We start from the raw sequence: 18,917 nt of genomic DNA on the forward strand, positions 1-18,917 counted from the left end.
TCTTGCTGGGTTTAGGCCATTTGAAGGTCTTCTGTGTTTCAGGACATCCCAAATAACCAAGGACATGCTGTCTCCAGCTGGTGGGGTGTCCCTGGCATCAGCTGACATTGGCTGCAGGAGAGCATCCAACCCCCATTTTGGGGCTTTAAGTCTCCATTTAGACACTTGAGGTCAGATTTTGTTCCTCAAAACTTGGTGGCTTGGCTTCCCTGGGTTGCAAAACTGTCACCTCCCCTTGAGCTCTGAGATGAGGAAAACCAAGTCCACTCTGGGAAAGGGGAGAAAACACAGACTTGAGGGGGATTTGCTTGATGTCCAGGGTGAGATTTTTCTCCTAATACCCAGACTAATTTTGGAGGGCCTTGTGGTGGCAGGGGGAGGCTCAGCAGAGCTTGCTCCCTTCGGGTGGTGTCTCCAGCAGCCCAGTGCTGGCTGGAGCTTCCCTGGGAGCCTCCACTTTGCACCTATTTACATGGCTGCCTCGCTTTATGGTGGTTTATGTCATTATATAAATATTGTCAATTGCTATAAAACAAGGCAAAACCACTGGAAAATGTCATAAAATAGATGTTTCCAAGTTTCCTAAAAGGAAAAATATCAGGGAGGTTTTGCTTTTCATAGCGACAAATGTTTGCTTCTCCTCCAGGTACCCGTCCTGCCCTCCCTGCCTTTCCTGTCTCCCTGGATGAGGTGAACTCGGATATCCCCATTCCTCATGGGCTGGTGTGGCAGGGGAGCAGCCTGGCATGGGGGTGCAGTGCCTGGGTGCCAGCTCACCAGCCAGTCCTGCCCTCAGGATGCAGGTTGGAGGTGAGGCAGCCCCTACCTGGCTTAGTGTGCTTGTGATTTGAAATTGGGAAATTTAAATTCAGGGTTTTCACCCCCAGCAGAAGGAGGAGAACAGTTTGGGGAGCTCCAGGTGGGTCATACCTTGTTCATCCAGTCCCTTCCCTCGGGCAGGTCTCTGCCCTGCACGGGCTCTACCTCAGCCAAGCCTTAGAGCTCTACCCTGGCCCCATGGGGACAGTCCCTGGCACTCACTGTCCCACCTCCTTTGTCTCCAAGGAGGTGGCCACCTTATGCAGGGATGCCAGGGAGCTACAGCTCCAGAGGGAGTGAGGGCAGAGCTGGTGTGGATTTGGGAGAGCTGCCTGAATTTGGGAGTGAAACCAGTGGCCAGTCAGGACCTGGGTGTCTTCTGCACAGATTTTCTGTCATCTGAGGGTTCATGGTCTGCTGACAGCACCGGAGAGGACCGAGCCCATGAAGGAGATCTCAGGGGTGGCCACAGTGGAGATTTAGGGATCTTCTGGAGCACTTCTGGGACTGGATGCCAGTTTGTGGCCAAGTCTGGGTGTTTCCTGGGAACCTGGTTATTAACTCCTTGGCTGGGAATCGGTGGCTGGGAGGGCACCCTGTGAGCTCACGCTCCTTCAGTGTGGTGGGGACAGCACTTCTCAGGGCGTGGGGGCTGCAGCGAGGAGTCTCTCCCCGAGTTATGCACATGGGGAAGTTGCCCACCAACAAGGTCCCCTCTTGGCTGTGCCTAAACTGGGCTCAGAGCATCATCATGGCTGGAGACCTCCCCAGGGACCACACAGCGGGTGGTGGTTACGGCTCTGGGGTACCCAAGTCTTCGATAACCCGTCAGTCGATCTCGGATCTGTCCTCGGCGAAAAGTCTCTGTTTAGTTTCCTCTACGATAACTGTCTTGGTCAACCTAAGCTGCGAATACGTATTTTGGGGATGGGGAGTTAATTTCCAGCGTTGCTGTTGATTAGTTTCTTACAGGTCTGATGTTCCCATGCCGTGCTTTGGAAGCAGCAGATGTTAGCAGCTGGAAGGCAGTTTGGTGTCTCTGAGTTCTTCGGCAATGGGGGGCAGGAAGAAGCGTGGGGGGGGCACTGGGTGCCACACCCACACTCCTCTTGGTTTGTGTCCATGTGCACGGTTGTTTTTGTTGGGTTTAAGTTTTGTTTTCCCCCGGAACACGAGGTGCAATCCCGACAGCCCCACGGCCGCGATCCCCCTCCCGTCCCCCCAGCCCGCCCCGGCGGCGCGTCCCCGTCGCCGGTCCCTGCCCGCCCCAGCTCTACACAAAGCAGCATGCACAGTCAGTCTCTCCCTCCCGCGCCCTCCGTGGCCTTCTCCTCCTTTTAGGCTTTCTTACACTTCCCCTTCTTCTCCCGCTGCTGGAACTTCCTGAGCCGCCGGGCCCACGTATCCCGCCACTGGATCACCAGGCTGGTTTTGTCCGCAATGATGCCGCTCTGGTCAGGAGAGTCCTCGTTGTTGCCCAGCAGCAAATACTTCTTCATGGGCTTGATTTTGGGGCACTTGCACGCTATGTCCTTGGAGTGGATCCACAGGGTCTGGTCTCCGCGCCGTATCCGGTTGCTCCCTTGTTTGTAGACGGAGATGATGTTGACCGTGAACTTCCACCAGTCGGCATTTTTTTCCGCTTTCAGGATGTGGATCTGAACAGCTGGAAAAAAAACAACACAGGAGGCAAGAGAGGAAAAGATGTTACCGTCTGAGCTGGTGAGAAGAAAATGAATTTCAGGTCTTACCTAAATGGGCTGTGTGAGGAAGAAGGGTTTTATCTCCGCAGCCCGGGCTGGGGGTGGCAGCGGACAAGGGTGGTGGGTGCCCCAAAACTGACCCTGTCCCCAGGCCACCAACCACGAGCAAGAGCAGCCAGTTCTGGCATCTGAGGGTCTCAGCAAAGGTTCTAAGGCCACCACAGACTTGGGAGATGCTCTCCAGTTCTGCTGCCACACACAGCCCTCGGTTCCCAGGGAGAATGGATGTGGTAACCCAAGGCCCACAGGGGCTGCAGGAGTGGCTGTAACAGCAAGAACCATGGCATTCCTTGTGCTGGCAGCCCTGGGAATGACACAGGGCTATCCAGAGCAGTGGCAGGGAGCAGGCTGCTTGTCCTCCTCTGTGTCCTAGGGAGGACCAGCATCTCCCAGGGCATAGTTGTGAAACAAGCACAGAGCAGCTCCTGGGGATGTTGGTGCAGCAACATCTGCCCCAGCACCTGTTAACTCTTAAAGTGATCAGAAAATCTTAAAAAAAACAGGTGGATTCGTGTACACTGGACCTGTCTTTTCCCTTGAAGCCACAAGCACAGAGAGAATTCAAACCCTGGGACAGCTGGTGCCTCCAGCCTCGGGGGTGGCCTGAGCACAGGGCAGAGCCCCATTCACGAGGTGTTGTAGGGGGCAGTGCTAAAGCCCCAGGCTGCAGTCCTAGGACATGGGATGAATATTCTTTCCAATCCACATGTCCAGAGAGCAGCTCATGCTTCAGCCAGAGGATGTGTTTCTGCAGGAACCCTCCAGCCCCTCTGCTCTCCTCTCCAGAGGATGTGTTTCTGCAGGAACCCTCCAGCCCCTCTGCTCTCCTCTCCTCACTGGATGGGCAACTTGGTACTTCTGCACCAGGACCCTCAGGCAGCCCCAGGTTTTAAGAGAAGATGAGCCCCAGTCTGGAGCAAAACACTGGGACTGGTCCTTATCTCCAAGCACTTGGAATCTGGAGGTAGGAAAGACCTGTGTGGGGGTCCAGCACATCTGCTCAGGGGCAGTGCAAGGAGGGAGCTCCTCATGAGACCCTGGCCTTGGACCAGGACACTGAGCAGGTTCAGACCTATGGATGGATTTGGAAACGGGGAGGATCCCTGGTCAGATGTTTCCAGGAGATGTTCCTCAGTCAAGGTTCTCCATGTCTTGCTGTGGAAAAAGCCATTGCTGGAAAAAGCACCGAAGAAGGACTGAGGGTGGGGCTCAGTGATCACAAGGAGAGGTCAGTGGCAGTGTCCAACTTTACTTCTGGCTCTGGCAGTCACTGGAGCACCTCTGCAGGTGCTGAACAGCAGCCTTGGGCTTCAAGGGGATAACTTAGTGTGGAGCAGCCTGGCAGAGAACCGGGAGATCACAAACTCCCGAAGGAGGACTGACATGGGAGCACAACTGTGATCCATAAGCAAGGTGATGATGTTTTCCAAGCCTGTGGCTGATGCTGTGTAACCTCCCCTGTTGCCCTGTGGGCTGAGAAAGCCTGGGGAGGGCTCAGCCCTCCAGCACTGCACCTCTTGCTCTTTCCTGAAACACGGTTCCTACGTGACATTATCCCTGCAGCCACCAGCAGCTGGGCAGGAGTGGTGGCCCAGGGTCCCAACAGGGACAGAGAGGAGAGGGGGCTCAGCCACCACTGGGGTGGGAGAGGGCTCTCTACAAGGTTGTCCACAAAGGTGCTGCAGAGCTGGGATGGTGCTGGACACCTGGATGCTCCAAGGGAGGGCTCTGCTCACGAGTGAGTTCAGAAGCCCCTGCAGCCACCATGGTTTTGTCCTGCAGCCCAGATGGCCCCAAGCAGACAATGGTGACTTCTGCCAGCCTTCCTCCTCCTCTTCCTCCTCCTCCTTGGACACCTCACCCATGCTGGACGACATCCATGTCTCCTGGCCATCCCTACAAGTGCTGCTGTGCCCTCCTCAGGTGACATCCTTGGGTTTAACCCTGACTTGGGTTTAAATCAAAGGGAAGGAAAGAGACCCACATGGGAAGGGGAGCGTTTGGCCCCCACAGCACGGTGAGGAAGAGGAGATACAAGCTCCTGCTGCACCAGTGGGCTTCCTCCTGACAGCAGTTCCTCACAGTGCAGGGGTGGCAGGTAAGGACGGGAGCTGCAATCAGCTGGGATCGCATCCTCCAGGGAGTCTGAACACATTCCTCCTCACCAAAAGTCAGCTTCCAGGAAAATATCCTCACCAGGCAGTGACTACCCAGCCCTCCTAGGGTTGCTGACTGTTGCTGAGTGTCCCCAGCAGCAGAGACAGAGGCAAAAACCCGGGTGGTGACTCCAGCCCTGGCTGGGAGAGCAGGCAGGGGCTCCGTGCAGGCTGGTGCAGCCCAACTATAAAGTGCTTTTTGACTAAATCTTTGAGCTTTTCCCTTTTTCCCACTCTTCCCCCGTGCCCTGGGAGCTATAACCTCCTGCCCATCCACCTGCCTGTCTCAGCTGTCTGGCCAGGCCCAAGCAGGGCCAATCCTGCTTCTATAAATTAACAGCAGGAGAAGAAACCCCCCAAAAAAACCAGGCAAAACTCTCTCATTTGCCTTTTAACAACCCAATTTCCCCCCACTGGGTTAGAGATGGAGGAGAATCACCCCCTCTATAAAAACACACCGTGCCAACTGATCCCAGGCTCTGGGAGGAAGCAGAGCTCTGCAGCCCAGCACAGCTTTTTAACACGTTGCAAAATATATGGGGTATTTTTTTTCAGAGCATGTCATGGAGGCCAGATGCTTTCATTAAAAAAAAAAAAAAAGAAAAAGAAAAAAAGGGGAAAAAAAAGGAAAAAAAACAACCCTAAGCTCTGACCGTGTATTTCCCTGTCTGGTGTGAAGGTAACAAAATGTGAAGATTAGCCAATTTTTATTTTTTTGGAAACAAATCTTTCCAAAAAAGCTTAAACCTTTGACCTGCCTTGTGTCCACACTGACAAAATGGAGAAAATGAATGAAAAGGAACCGGAGAGAGGTGGTTACAGGAAACTCTGCTCTAAAACACACAGTCTGTATTTTTTTTGATGTCAAGGCCCCCGTCTCTTATTTTTTTCCCCTTTTATTAATGAAGTGGAAGGAGTGAAAGCTTTGAGGAAGGCTTGGCTGGTGTGGCTGCAGCTGCCTCCCCTGACAGCCCGTTTTCTGCCCATAACTTCACATCCAGGACATGCAGTTCCCCCTGAGCCTGGTTTTGGAGTTCAGGTTTAGCAGTGCCTTGCCGGGGTGTTCCAGTGGTGGAGTGGGACCAGCTTCTCCAGCGTCTCCCAAAGACGTGCAGAGGTACAGAAAGGTACCAGGAGGTACCTAAGCTGGCTCCCCTGAGTGAATCCCCAGGGATTTAGACTCTCGTTTCTCATGAAAGAGAAGGTTTCAGACCCTTCATTATTTGGAGGGGGCTCAGCTGTGCCCCCCCTCTCCCAAAGCTGGTTTCAGTGCTTGGTGTTGTCCTTACCTGCCATTTCCTAGGGCAAAGCTTGGCTTTGTCTGTGCCGTGGTGAGCTGCTCTCACTTTGCTCTCCCACTGAACCCCTGTTACCAAGACTGTCCCTGTCACCATATCCCTGGAAAAACATCCCTGAAACATCCATGGGGCAGCCAGATGAAAGGATGCAATAGGGGATGATGGTTATTCACCACTGGGGAGATGGTGCTCCCCTGGCCACGATGCCCTGGGAGTGGGTGGTGACCTGGAGCAGGAGCACAAAATCAAACAAACTGCAGCTTTCACAGTGCTGCTGCTCCAGCTGGGGCTGGTGACACTGGTTTCCAGTGAGGATGGGCCCCAGTGCAGGCTGGTGACACTGGTTTCCAGTGAGGATGGGCCCCAGTGCGGGCTCCAAGCCTGGCAGAGCCTTGGGGCTGCCTGTGGCTTGTCCCTGAGCTTTGCAAACAGTGGGGAGCTGAGCCCTGCAGGCAATCTGGGGCTGCTGCACCCCAGACACCCCCACAGCTCCAGGGATTGTTCTCCAGGTTCACTGTTCTGCTCCCTGCCAGCCCCAAAGGAGCCCCAGCCAGCAATGGGCACGGAGAGCTGGGGGACCTGGTGAGCACACAGAGCCACCCCATGAACCACATCCCACCCTACACTGGTGCTCCTGGACCACAAATCCTGCCTGGATGGTGCCTTACAAGTCTCACCACGTTATGCTGCTTTGGAAGAAAAAGGTGGTCGAGTGGCCCCTGAGCTGTGGGAGGGGATGGAGTGTCCCTGCTCCCCTCCTGCATTCCCTGGAGCTCAGCTCAGGGGCTCAGGATGCTGCCTGGCTCCTGGAGGCTTGGCAGGGAGCCTCCAGCCACAAGAAAGACCCAAGGGCTGGATGCTGGAGATGAAAGCAGAAGGGTGGATGTCTTGATGTTAATAAAAACAAAACCCAACCCAAACCCTCCAAACAACATGTCTGAGGGCAGCTGCACAAGGCTTAAAGCAAAGCAGCTCCTCACAGCATTCAGAGACCATGAGTCAGGGGCCCAAAAATCCTGGGATTGCCATGAAAAGAGTGAGGCTGGGAAAAAAATTAATTATTTAAATTTTTGGGTTTGCTTTTGGGGTTTGTGATAAATCTCCTGCTTTCGAGGTTTCCCCTGCCAAGGCTGACCTAGGGCTGGGCTGCAGGGCCCAACCTGTGCATCCTATTGTGGACACACAGAATATCATGTATATCCTATGCACTGGCCTGTCCATTGGAGCTTCCAGAGACTGGGAGCATCGCTGTGCTGGCCCCTGGGGAAGATTCCACGGGCCTGGGGGTGGCAGTGGGAGCAGAGCAGTTTGCTGGGAGAACAGGAGGGTCTTTAATATGGACTGATGGAAGTAGGTGTTTAATATGGACTGGTGGAAGTGGGTGCTTGGGGTTCAGGTGTCCCAGCCTGAGATGGGGCTTTCCAAAGGCTTGGCTCCCATCTCACTGCACAAGCAGAGCAGAGCTCATGTGGATTTTATTCCAACCCAGCAGCTAAAGGTGACCCTGACACCATCTGGGTTTGGGAATGTAAAGGGCTGGCTCCTCGCTGGAGCAAAGAGTTAAAATGAGATTTTTCTCCCCTTATTTTTTAATTTTTAATTTATTTGGCGGTGGCTTTGCCTCGCTCCAGTTGCCAATTTCCTACTGGTTTAATATTGGAGATTTATGACTCCTAATCCCGGCCGGCCTGGGTGTGCCCTGGCCAGGCACAGCCCCTCCCCGTGGTGCTGGGAGTCCCTCACTGCCCCGGTCACTCCCTCAGCAAGTGGCTACAGGAGGGATTGCTCGGTGCTTCCCTGCTCCAGGAATGGGATTTCTCCACCTTCCCGGGCAGTGGAAGGGTCTGTGAGCACCCGGGATGGTGCTTCCCCCATGCCTCGTGTTTTCCTGTGGATTCAGGGTTTTTTCTCCCCCCTCCCTCTTTGCAAGCTGCCTTTTGAAAACACGTTTTTCCTTTTTTCCAGCAGCCCCTGCCAAGCTCCTCTCGACAAAGGGGGTGACTAAGTGAAGGCTCCGTGAAAGGAAGGATTTTTTTTCTTCACTTTTTTTTCCAAGAAAGGGCAAAGTGAGCAGATGATCTCACCTTTCAGATGAGGATCCTGTTCCTCACCCCCATCCTCTCCCTGATGCTGGGCTGTAGACACAGGACCCAGCACAACGCTCTGGGATCACCTGGGCAGGATCAGGCCCTGGTACAGCACAGGGGGCTCAGAATCAGGGGGGAAATGAGGTTTAAAAGCTTCAGGTTTCCTTTATCACAGCCACTTGGATGAGCCACAGTCACACAGAGAGTGGGAAAAGCCCCAAAGGACAGGATGAAATGGCAGCACCCAAGTGAGTAAAGGATGCTCCCACAACACCTGGATCAGCAGCACCTGCTCTAATCAAATAATCCCTTCTCCTTTTGGGCCACGGGGGAATCTCCACCCTCACTGGGTTCAGCAGGGATCCCCTCTGCTTCCCCAGGCTAATTTAAGTGACCCCAACCCAATGAAACCCCTCCTCTACCCCTGGATTTCTGGGAGCTGGGTGACCCTGCACTCCCCCACGCAGCCAAAGTAAACCCAGAAAAAGCTTTTCTGCTTCTCTTCTTGCCTTCCCCCCTCTCCGAATCTCCCAGCCCGCCCTCCCCGCGTCCTGTTTCACTCCAAATATTTGCACCAAAACCCATCTCGCAGGGAAAAAGCCCAATTTAAAATAAAAAGAAAAAAAACCCACAAACCCAACAAAAACAAACAGATAAGAAAAATAAATAAGGGAAAATATCCCCTTTGAATGGCTGAATGAAGCGGGGAGCTAAAAAGCCCCATTGAGGAGCGCGGGCGGATGATAGCTCCCGATTGAGCCCGCGGGAGAAGTAACTCTGTTCAAGCTAATTAGGGCCTTTTAGGACATTCAGCACAGCGATGGCAGCAGAACGGTGAGGAAAAGAGCCTCCTAATTGGCTTCCTGCTGGGGTGTCAGTCCCAAAGTCTTTATTATCCCTCCCTGCACCTTTTCATCCCTTTCTTCCCTCCCTCACCCCGGTGAAAGCCTGGACTGCCCCGGCACGGCACCGCTCACCCTGCAGCCTCGCCAGGCTGGTTTGCCCTTGGAAAAGCAAATTTGCTGTGGCTGTGGGGCTGGTTGGGGGTGTTGGGGACCCCTCCAGATTCAGGAGGGCTCGGCTGGGAGCACCCCAGTTCCTGCACTCGCTCACCCAAACCAGCAAAGGGTTTTGGCTCACTGGTGAAGCTGCAGAAGTGCTGCTGTGGGATAAAAGAGAAAAGCTCTTTCCAGCTCCCCTAATCACTGCTCTGGGGGTATCTCTCCCCTTTTCATGGCTCCAGGGGTATCTCCTGCCCAAAAAAGCTCTTGAGCCGTTCTCATCTCCCCAGCCTCAAACAAAACCAAGTGTGAGCTTTCAGCTGAACCCCCAACACCCCCTGGTGACACTGGACAAGCCAAGGAGCAAAAACACACCAGGGTTGCCCCTCCAGTAAAACCCAAGTGCTGCCACCACCAAAACCTCCCAATCCTCTCCCCAAGAGCACAGGGAAAGGTGTCACTGCTTGGCTGGAAACATGCTCTGAGGGGGATGCACTTGCCTTTTTGTCCTCCCTTCCATTCTCCCAACCCCTGGGGCTGACTTGGATCATGACAAGTCTGAGTTTCCTGCAGTCAAGCAACTGTTTTCTCCCCTCTTCAGAGGGCAAATGCTCCAGTGTGAGCTCAGTTCTCAAGACATGCTGGAGAAGCCATGGCTTTAGTGGCCTGGGGCTCAGCTCTACTCCCCTCTTTAATAACCCCATATATCACCTTAATAACCTTTTAGCAGCGACTTTCCCAAGTGCCATTAAACCCTTTTATCCAAGGGAAAAGGCATTCCTTGGACCTTCCCAACACGTGCTGAACCTCCAGCAGCTCCTACGAGCACGACCAGACCTCGGCACAGCCTTGCTGGATGGGGACCACAACTGCACCCCAGCCCTGGCACCTCACCCTTGCCAAGGGATACTCTCTGCTGCACAACCATTTTGCCATGTGGATAAAGGAAGAATAAATGGGAATGCAAATAAAAGATTTGCCTCCAAGGCCTTTTTCCCCTCCCCTGAGCTCACGGGGAAGTATCAGAGCACAAAGCCCGTGTGGAGCATCCCTCAGCCAGCCCTGCTGGGAAGCGCCTTGTCCAGGGATGGGCTGTTAAATGGGAATTCGTTCTACTCTTGCAAACACTTCCCAGACATGCTGAGTTGCTGCTGTGTGTTTGAAGGAGGGAGGAGGTATCTCCACTCCTGGGTGTTTTCATGTAGATGGAATGCGATGCTTCTGCTTGATAGTTTGGTGGAAATATATATACATAGATACATAAATGCACATGCATGTATTTATATCTAGATACAGATATTAGATATCTTTTATGTATTCCTCCACTGTGGAGGGAAGGACTGGCAGGCACTGGACAGATGCTAAACCCTGCAGCCTCTCATATTCCCTGGATTTTGCATGTGTGAAGGCTCAGCTTTGAGCTAGGCCCACTCCCCATCCCTGGGTCAAACCAAGTTGGTCCTTCCTCCAGACACTTTGCTCCCCCCTCTACAGTCCGTGGAGGGAGGAGATAATTTCCAACGCCTCCACAAGTTTAGCTGCATTTCTAACCATCCCCTGGCACACAGCATCTGTATTTAAGGAGATTTTTCCAGGTTGGTCCTATTCCTGACACTCAGCTCATCCCAGCAGCGTTGGCATGGCTGGCAAAGGAGGGACAGAGCAGAGCCATCCCTCCCCACCTGCCAGTGGGTGATGTCTGAGCCAAGGAGGAGAGAAGCTCCTGCTGGGGTCACCCTGGACATGTCCTGCATGGACACTGCATGGACCCACTGGTGACCATGTTGGGAATGGACCCACATTAAAAATAATCCCAGGAGCAGAGAGCTTGGGATGTGCCTGCTCCAAGCCACTGCTGCAGGGCAGAGCTGTGGAAGGATTCTCAGGACCTTGGGCACCAGCAAGGATTCCGCAGTGTCCCTGGCTCGTCCCAGGGCTGCACCACCTTCTGAACTGTCCTGGGATTTAAGGGGGATGGATCTGGGTGACAGGGAGCTACTTTCTGCTCATCCCCATGGCAAAGCATATTTTTTGAAAACTGCTGCACCTTATAAAGAGAGGGGACATAGTGTCATTGTAACCAAGAAGACACTGAAAACACCTGGAAAATATGAGTTTCTCTACAGACTCTAAGACAATCCCCTAATCAGGGTCCATAGTGTCCTCATCCCAAATTCCCAAGAAACACACTGCATCACTTTCTCCACCAAGCATTGCTGCCCAGGGCTTCCTCTCCAAACCTGCCAAAAATCATTCCCAAAACTGCACGTGACCCAGCACAGGGAGAGCTGGGCTGCCCGTGGCTGTGGCTGGGACACAGCCAGCAGCCTTTCCCTGGGCTGGGAGGGCCTGGGGACACCCCAGAGGGGGATGCTCCTCCTCTGCATCCCTTTGCCACCTCTCATCCCTGGGAAGCAGCGCTGAGAGGGAGGACTCACCATAGTCTTTCTTACAGTACTTCTTCATGTTGATCTTCAGTTTCCCCTTGGAGGCTTTGCAGTATGAGTCACAATCTGCACGGAGAGAGGGGGAGGGCAAGAAAACATTAACAAAACAAATTAGCCTTAAAATGAATAAAGGGCTGGGGGAAGGGGGGACGGCTCAAAGCTGCAGCCTGCCATGAATAAGCAGCGTGCCTGTGATATCCATCTGCCAGGCCCCGATTGGGTCGTCTAAGGGGGCATTCAGAAAACCCTTCCTTTCTAAAGAAAGCTGCTCACAAAGGAAACCATCCTCCCGCCCGCCTCCCCCAGCCCGGCTTCCCTGGGCCGCCTCTGTCTTCCTGGGAGACCCCGGGGGCCTCCCTTATTGTGCCACCCAGAGCTTTTGAGAGCCACACAAATTCTCCCTGTTCTCCAGCTCCCAACTGGAGCCTGCCCGGAGCCCACAGAGGCCCCATTGTCACCCCTAACCCGGACCAGTGTCAGCCTTTGGCATTCATTGCCGAGAGATTCGGGCTGGGGTCACCCTCCGACAATGCGGGTCAGAGAGGAAATTAGCAGCCCATGAAGCATTAGCAAAGCCTTTTGGTGTCCACTCTACTGAAGTGTGCAAATAAAATGCCCCAGTAGGAACATTTCATTTCTAATGGGCCCCCACTGCTGGGACACGCCGGCCGTGCCCGGGCGGCGCAGGGGCCGGAGCGGCGGCAGGCAGGAGGGCTGGCACGGCCTCCTGGCACTGCCACCAGGGCTGGAGCCCGGCCACGGGCACGGGTGGCTGCAGGGATGCTGAGCCCTGCCCCGGGAGCTGCTGCTCCCCAGGGACCTACTCCGGTGAGGGATGTGGGATGTGGGATATGGAATGTGGGATGTTGGTGCCCTCCAGCCACTGCTGGGAACATTCCAGTGGCGCCACAGCTGGAGATGTGCCACCCCATGCCAGCTCCCAGAATCGGACTGGGCTCAATCGGGGTGGGCTCAAGGATGTGCTGCCTGTGCACATCTCATGTCTCCTCAGCACCCACAGGTGCTGGAGAGAGGCTCCCAACACACAGAATGCCCTTATTTGGGAAAAAATGGGACATGTCTGGTACAGTGACAGCCCTGAGACACCTCCACTGTCCCAACTGCCCACCATCCCTGCACAGCCACCCATGGAGCCCAGGTGTGAAAACTGAAGTGCCCCAGCAGGGCCCCAGGGCTCTCTGAGCAGGGTGGGGATGCAGGGAAGGATGGGAATGCTGCTGGTATCCCAGTGCATGCCAGGTGCCCATATCCTGCCCCAGCCCACGTGGGCAGTGCCAGACCAGAACACACTTGCCCAGGCAACGCCCCCTCCTCTCCAGTACCATGACATGAAACCCTGGGGGACAAGCTGTGCAGCATCTTCCCTGTCCCCCGTCAGCAAGGCTGTGTCACACTCCAGGGTGGCACATGCCACAGCCTCAGCAGGGCTTGAGGCCTCATTCCTTGTGTGCTGCAAAAGCCCTTGCAAGAAGCAGTTCCTTCCCAGGGTCACTGGCACTAAGCAGGCTGGGAGGGGAAACTGAGGCACGGAGCTTGGAAGTGGCTGCACAGCCATAGCAGTGGCAGCATTTCCTGGCCATAACTCTGTTTGCAGCTCTGCTGTGCACACAGGGGCCATGGTATGAAGCCAGCTTTGGGACAGGGCCATGCTGGAGGAGGTGATCTCCAGTGGTGGATGCCCAGAGCCAGCCCAGGCAAGGAGGGCAGATGTGGTGCACTGAGTGCTCTGCACCCTCTCAGCTCACCAGCCCCAGTACAGGAGGTGTCCCTGGAGTGGGAGGTGAGTTCAGAACCATGGGGAGCTTTGTCAGGTGGAGAGGAGATGCTCCAGGAGGTCTCATGGAGCACAGATCCAACTCTGCCAGATCCCTCTGGCAGCAGAGCCAAACCCAGCCTGAGCCAAGCAGCAGCTGAAAAGTTTGAGTGGAGGAACTAACAAGTGAAGGAAACTTGAGGAGCTGGACACTCACACTTGCCAAGATCATCAGGTACCACCTCAGTACCAACACCTCTGATCCATGTGTGCCCCAGCCCTCTCAACATGGCCATGAAGAGTCCCCCAGCTCAGCACCCTCCTCCTGCCCCGTCTCTGCCTGCTGTTCCCACTCCTCAGGAGAGCATCCACAGGAATACATGGCTTCATCTTTCAGCATAACCCAGTCAGGGCCAAAACCAAAGCTATGATTTGAAGCAAGGCCCCTTCCTCCTCCAGGAGTCCCAGCTGAGGTCTCTGCACAGCTACAACCCAGCCAAAGCCCCTCAAAATCCAGGAGCTGAGCTGATGACTGAGGGTTTCCAGCATCTGATTCCATTTGCTTTTCTCATCTAACATGACTCTCAACATCGAGTAAAACTTGAAATGCACTGAGAAAGGAGTGGATATTCCATAAAAACTGCAGTTCAGATGATGGAGATTCGCTAGCAAAGTGTCAGCCATGCCTATGTGGCAGGTGGGGCGTGACTGCCCGGTGTCCCTGAGCTGGGGGAACAGAAATATTCCTGATCCAACACACTGGTAAGATGTTCCTGGCCATAAACTTTGCAAGAAAAGTCTATAGGGGAACTAAATGTGCATGCAGTGACCTGACAGCCCAGAGAGGCTTCCCCTCAGCTGCTCGGTGGAGCAGGGGATGACAAGGGACAGACAGGCCATTGCAGCTCCTACAGGTTTCTGGCACCATTCTGCTCAGCTGTGGATGTTCTCAGGACACCAGCATGGTTATGATAAACATGGTGATGGTTCTCCCCTGGCACAGAAATCCTGGAGCTCTGTGGATATTCACTGCTGCTGTTACCCCTCAGCCCCTGGGCAGCAGCTGCTCTGCTACAGGGGCAGGTGGAGAGGGAGCAGCTGAGCAGGGACAAGCCTGGGAGCTCTGGCTGCACATCCCTCCTGTCCTGGCCAAGTCAGACAGATGCTGGCAAGCAGCTGGCTCTGAGCACTAGTGGGGTGGACAGCAGCTCCCACCTCCACAGCTCAGCCCCTGGATCTGCGGGCTGATAGAGCCCACCTGGAGCAGATCCTCCTCCAGCCCAACTGCACTGCTTTGGGATCCACCCCAAGAAACAGCAATCAGACAGAAACCATTGCTCTGCACTTCAGTCCAGACCACTGACAAGAACAACCCCAAGTCACCTCAGCAACCTCTCCCCACAGGAACATCACTAACCACATCTGAGCTTCCCAGTCCTTGCACCACTGCTGTGATAATTCCACACTGCCTGAGATTCCAGACCTGCTGGAAACCCATCCTGGTGCTGTTTCCCAGACAGGGAGCCTGTGGGGTGATTGGGCACCAACCAGCTACCCCACACATGCTGTAGGACAGCACCCTATCTTCACAGCACCCCATCCCCACACCTCTGCTTGCTCCCAGGGCGAAAATCTGGAGCTCAAGACACCCACCTACAGCCAGATCTGACCCTGTTTTGACTGACACAACCCTGTCCTGCCTTCTCTTCTCTCTTTCCCCAGCCCCACAGGCTGTGCCAGAGCCTCAGCTGGTTTGAATTGAACTCTCTGTGGCCAGAGCCAGCTGGTGTAAATCACAGTGAATCACCAGATGCCAGGGCTGGTTTCCGTGGGTGGGGGATTTGCCCCGGTTCATTTCCTTTGTCTCCGATGTGGAGAGCTCTCCTGCCTCCTGGGTGACTTGGAGGTTCTGTGGGACCTCTTTGGGAGGGCAAATGAGATTTCCCAGAGCCAAGCACTGAGCCAGTTTGGCTGGGAAGCACTGCTGTGTGCATGGGGTAATGCTGAGAGATGACTCTTGCTTAGGGAAAGTGTGTGGAAGAGATGCTGCAGGATGTTATTTCAGTGCTGCCCAACGCCTGGGACAGACCCTGCTCTCATCCACCAAGGGACACTTCAGCATTTGGGCTCTAGGGAAGGTTTGCTGAGCTGCTGCTCCCTGATGGAAAGTGATAGTGGAGCTGGGGAAGGGATGGGAGGAAGGATCAGCTGGCTGAAAGGGGAGGAGAGGGTGGATGTGGAGCCCAGGGTGCTCTAACAGCCGTTCCAGTGACTCGTGGGTGTGCACAGGAGGTACAAACCATCTGAGACTCTTGCAAAATTTGTTCCCAAATGGTTCTGTTACAAACCTCTGGAGTCTCAAGATGTGTTGCTTGGCTATTCCAGGGGCTTGCTGTCCTGCAGGTCCCTCTTGCCCCTCTCCAGGAGGCTGCAGAGGATCAGCCTGAGGTAACCTGCCCGTGGAAGGTGATGCCAGAGTCCGGCCAGAAGGTCAGGCTGAAGATTAAGGGAGCTGCCTGAAGAGCTGAAGCCTCTTTGGGGTGGGGAACAACCTGGTACCTGAAGCATGGGGTTGTTGGTGTCCAGGTCCTGCTCAGCCAGGTGCTGTAGGTGGGATGTGGGGGCACCAAGAGGGGTGGGTGGGGTCAGGCCCAGCTCTCTGCCCACTGTGCTCTACAAACGTCCCCTGCACACGGGGGTGCAGAACAAGGGTTGGTGCTCACCCTGCTGCTGCCCTGCCCTGCTCCTCCTCCAGGCAGACCTGTCCTCTCAGCCTGCCTGGCCCTGGGCAGGACCTGAGACCTCTCTGAGCTGCTCCTAGCCTTAATCTGACCCAGCCACCCCCCTTCTGAAGGACCCAAACCCCCCTGGCTACAGCACCGCGGTGCAGGAGAAACGAAACGCTGATATCCAAGCACCCTCCTCCCCTGCTCCCGGCGCTTTCCGCCCCGAGTTTGCTCAGCTGCACAAATATTTCAGAGCAAATCCCCGTTTCAGAGGCTCAAACCCAAAGCACAACTAGACCTTAGTGCTTTTTTTTTTTTTCCTTCATCACTGCCTCCCGGCGCGGTGACATCCTGCTCCTCCCTGCCGGCTCCCCGGGGCCGGGAGCGCCCTTCCCTGCGGGAAAGCACCAGCTTTCTGCGATTCCCGGATAAACAGAGTGGGAGGGGATCTGGGAAGAGGCGTTTGGCGCTACTTGTTCGCAGAGGGAGCAGGTGGCGGGCGGCTGTTTCGTGTCCGTCGCAGCTTAGTAAAAAGTGTCAGCACAGCCTTCAGCAGCTTTGCAGCTCAGCCCATCCCCTTGATATAACTAATTCTCTGGCTGAGCAAAGAGTTTTCACAGCTAAACACCTTCTTTGTTTTGCCTTTTTTATTTTTTTTTTTAAATTTGAAATTTTTTTTATTGTATTTTTAAACATCTTCCTTTTGGGGTTGGTTTGAGCAGGGCTAGGGTTGCTCCCACCAGACTGGGAGCTGTGGGATGCTGGGCCCCCTGGTCACCCCATGCTTTGCTAACGCACCACGTTCCTCCCAGAGGCCGTTTATTTAAGAGTTGGGACTCTGTGATCCTTGTGAGTCCCTCCCAACCCAGAGTACTGTGTGACTCTGAGTGCTGATGCTCCCGGGGTTGGGCAGGATGGAGGTGCTGGCAGCAGAGCTGGGGGTGCTGAGTGTTGTTCCTGAGAAGACGCTGCACGAGGCGCCTCTTGCTGCGCTTGCAGTTCCAAAATGAGCTCTAAGCCCCTGTGAAAGCCACATGTCGGTAACGGAAATTAAAGGCCCCTTGATTCTGACATGATAGAACGATTAAAGCCACATTTCTTGGCCTGGGTACCTAACTCGAAATGCAGATATAAGGCTTAGATCCCCGAGGGGATTCAGATTTCTAATCCCAATTTATGCAGCTAAATTCTTATTGATTTCCCCCAGGTAGGGCCCTAAATGCCTTTGTGGGCTGCGATCCAGAGTGGAGGTGTTGTGGCTTAGAAGGGGAGCCCCAGCCTTGATGGTCTGACCTCAGTGTTTCAGGGTGAAGGGCATTTTCCTGCCTTCTCTCCCCGGGGGCTGTGCTTCCTCCTGGGGCTCTGGAGGGGGGGCCTGGGTGCCCCCATCTCCTGTAGTCCATGGGTAGGATGTGCAACCATACTGAGCCACTAAATAAAGGTGCAGGGCCAGTTATTAAATCCTGCATCCATGATTCTATAACTGGAGAGAGCAGGACTGAGGAAATGCAGTAGGGCCTGCCTGGGGTCCCAAATACCCCCAGAGTGGGACAGTGCATATCAGTGGGGCTGTTTTTACTTGCTGTAATGCAAGGGGACTGTGGTGGTGAGCAGCTCTCATCTCTCTGCCCTTTTCTCTTCCTTCCCCAGCATTACTGGTCAGAAATCCCCACACAGGGCTGGTGCATGAGCTGCCCCTTGTCACAGAGGAAACACAGCAGCATCCAGGTCCCCACCAGCTCTGGGCAAATGTATGCTTGGAAATGTCAGTGCACAACACCTAAACCTCTCTGCAGGTATATCCAAAACTGTTTGGAAATGCCAGTGCACAACACCTAAACCTCTCTGCAGGTATATCCAAAACTGTGTTTGGAAATGCCAGTGCACAACACCTAAACCTCTCTGCAGGTATATCCAAAACTGTGTTTGGAAATGCCAGTGCACAACACCTAAACCTCTCTGCAGGTATATCCAAAACTGTGTTTGGAAATGCCAGTGCACAACACCTAAACCTCTCTGCAGGTATATCCAAACCGTGCTCCAGCTGTGCTGCTGCTTCTGGTTTTCTAACAGTTGGGGAGGGTGTCTGCCCCCACCTAGGGGATGTGATTTATGTTTCTGTGCTGCAGAATCTGCACAAGAAGGAGAGGAAGGTGTATTTTTGTGAGCTCTGGTATCACAGTGATGCTGAAGATGGACCCAAATGATCCCTCCCTTCATCAGGAGTCAGGGAATCCCAGCTCTTGGCTGTGTCCATGCCCAGATCCCGCAGCTGAGCCAGCAGTGCTCTCAACCAAAGCCCTGGTGTGGTTCCATGAGCCCATCCAACAACTACAAAACTATTCCAGGTGCTCCAAAGAACTGCTGCAGCCTTAGTCCTGTGGGACATACAGGACACCGTGTACGGCAGCCTATGGCTCCACTGGTCTGCAGAGCTTCCTGCTGCCCCTTCCCCACAGAACTGAGTGCTCCTCCAGGCTATTCAGACTCTGGGAATTAATTTCCAGCCCTTCTTACAGGCAGCAATCCCACATCTTCAGCTTGTGGCTGGGGACATGGAGGAACAGCACAAGGAGCAGAAGGGGTGTGGGGGGGGGAGCCAGTTTTTGTTTGGGAAGGGCAGGGGCAGCAACATCATGTCTCTGCTCTGTGATTGAGCAGGGGCTCAGCTGGGTGCTCAGTGTGCTCAAACTGGGCATGAAAACATTTCTGGAAGCTGTCTCAGGGCATCCCAAAGGCAGTTTAACTCCCAGGCAACACAAGATAAAATGCATCCACAACCACCCAGCACTGGAACAGGAGAGGATGACCCTGTGCCAGGGTTTGGCCTGTAGCAGTTATGGCAG

At 54.4% G+C, this 18,917-nt stretch overlaps 1 protein-coding gene across 1 annotated transcript in view; it reads right to left on the minus strand.

Annotated features, from left to right (window-relative positions):
- Positions 1-2,043: 2,043 nt before the first annotated feature.
- Positions 2,044-18,917, minus strand: part of NTN1 (netrin 1) — a 98,120-nt gene continuing 81,246 nt past the window's right edge. The window contains exons 5-6 of the mRNA XM_032707009.1: positions 11,563-11,637; positions 2,044-2,485 (exon numbers count right to left, since the gene is read on the minus strand). Coding sequence (XP_032562900.1) covers positions 2,157-2,485; positions 11,563-11,637 — 404 coding nt within the window. The 3' untranslated portion in view covers positions 2,044-2,156. The remainder of the gene's footprint in view (positions 2,486-11,562; positions 11,638-18,917) is intronic.

Source organism: Chiroxiphia lanceolata, chromosome 19 (genome assembly GCF_009829145.1).
Source record: "Chiroxiphia lanceolata isolate bChiLan1 chromosome 19, bChiLan1.pri, whole genome shotgun sequence".
In the NCBI taxonomy this organism is placed as follows: Eukaryota; Metazoa; Chordata; class Aves; order Passeriformes; family Pipridae; genus Chiroxiphia; species Chiroxiphia lanceolata.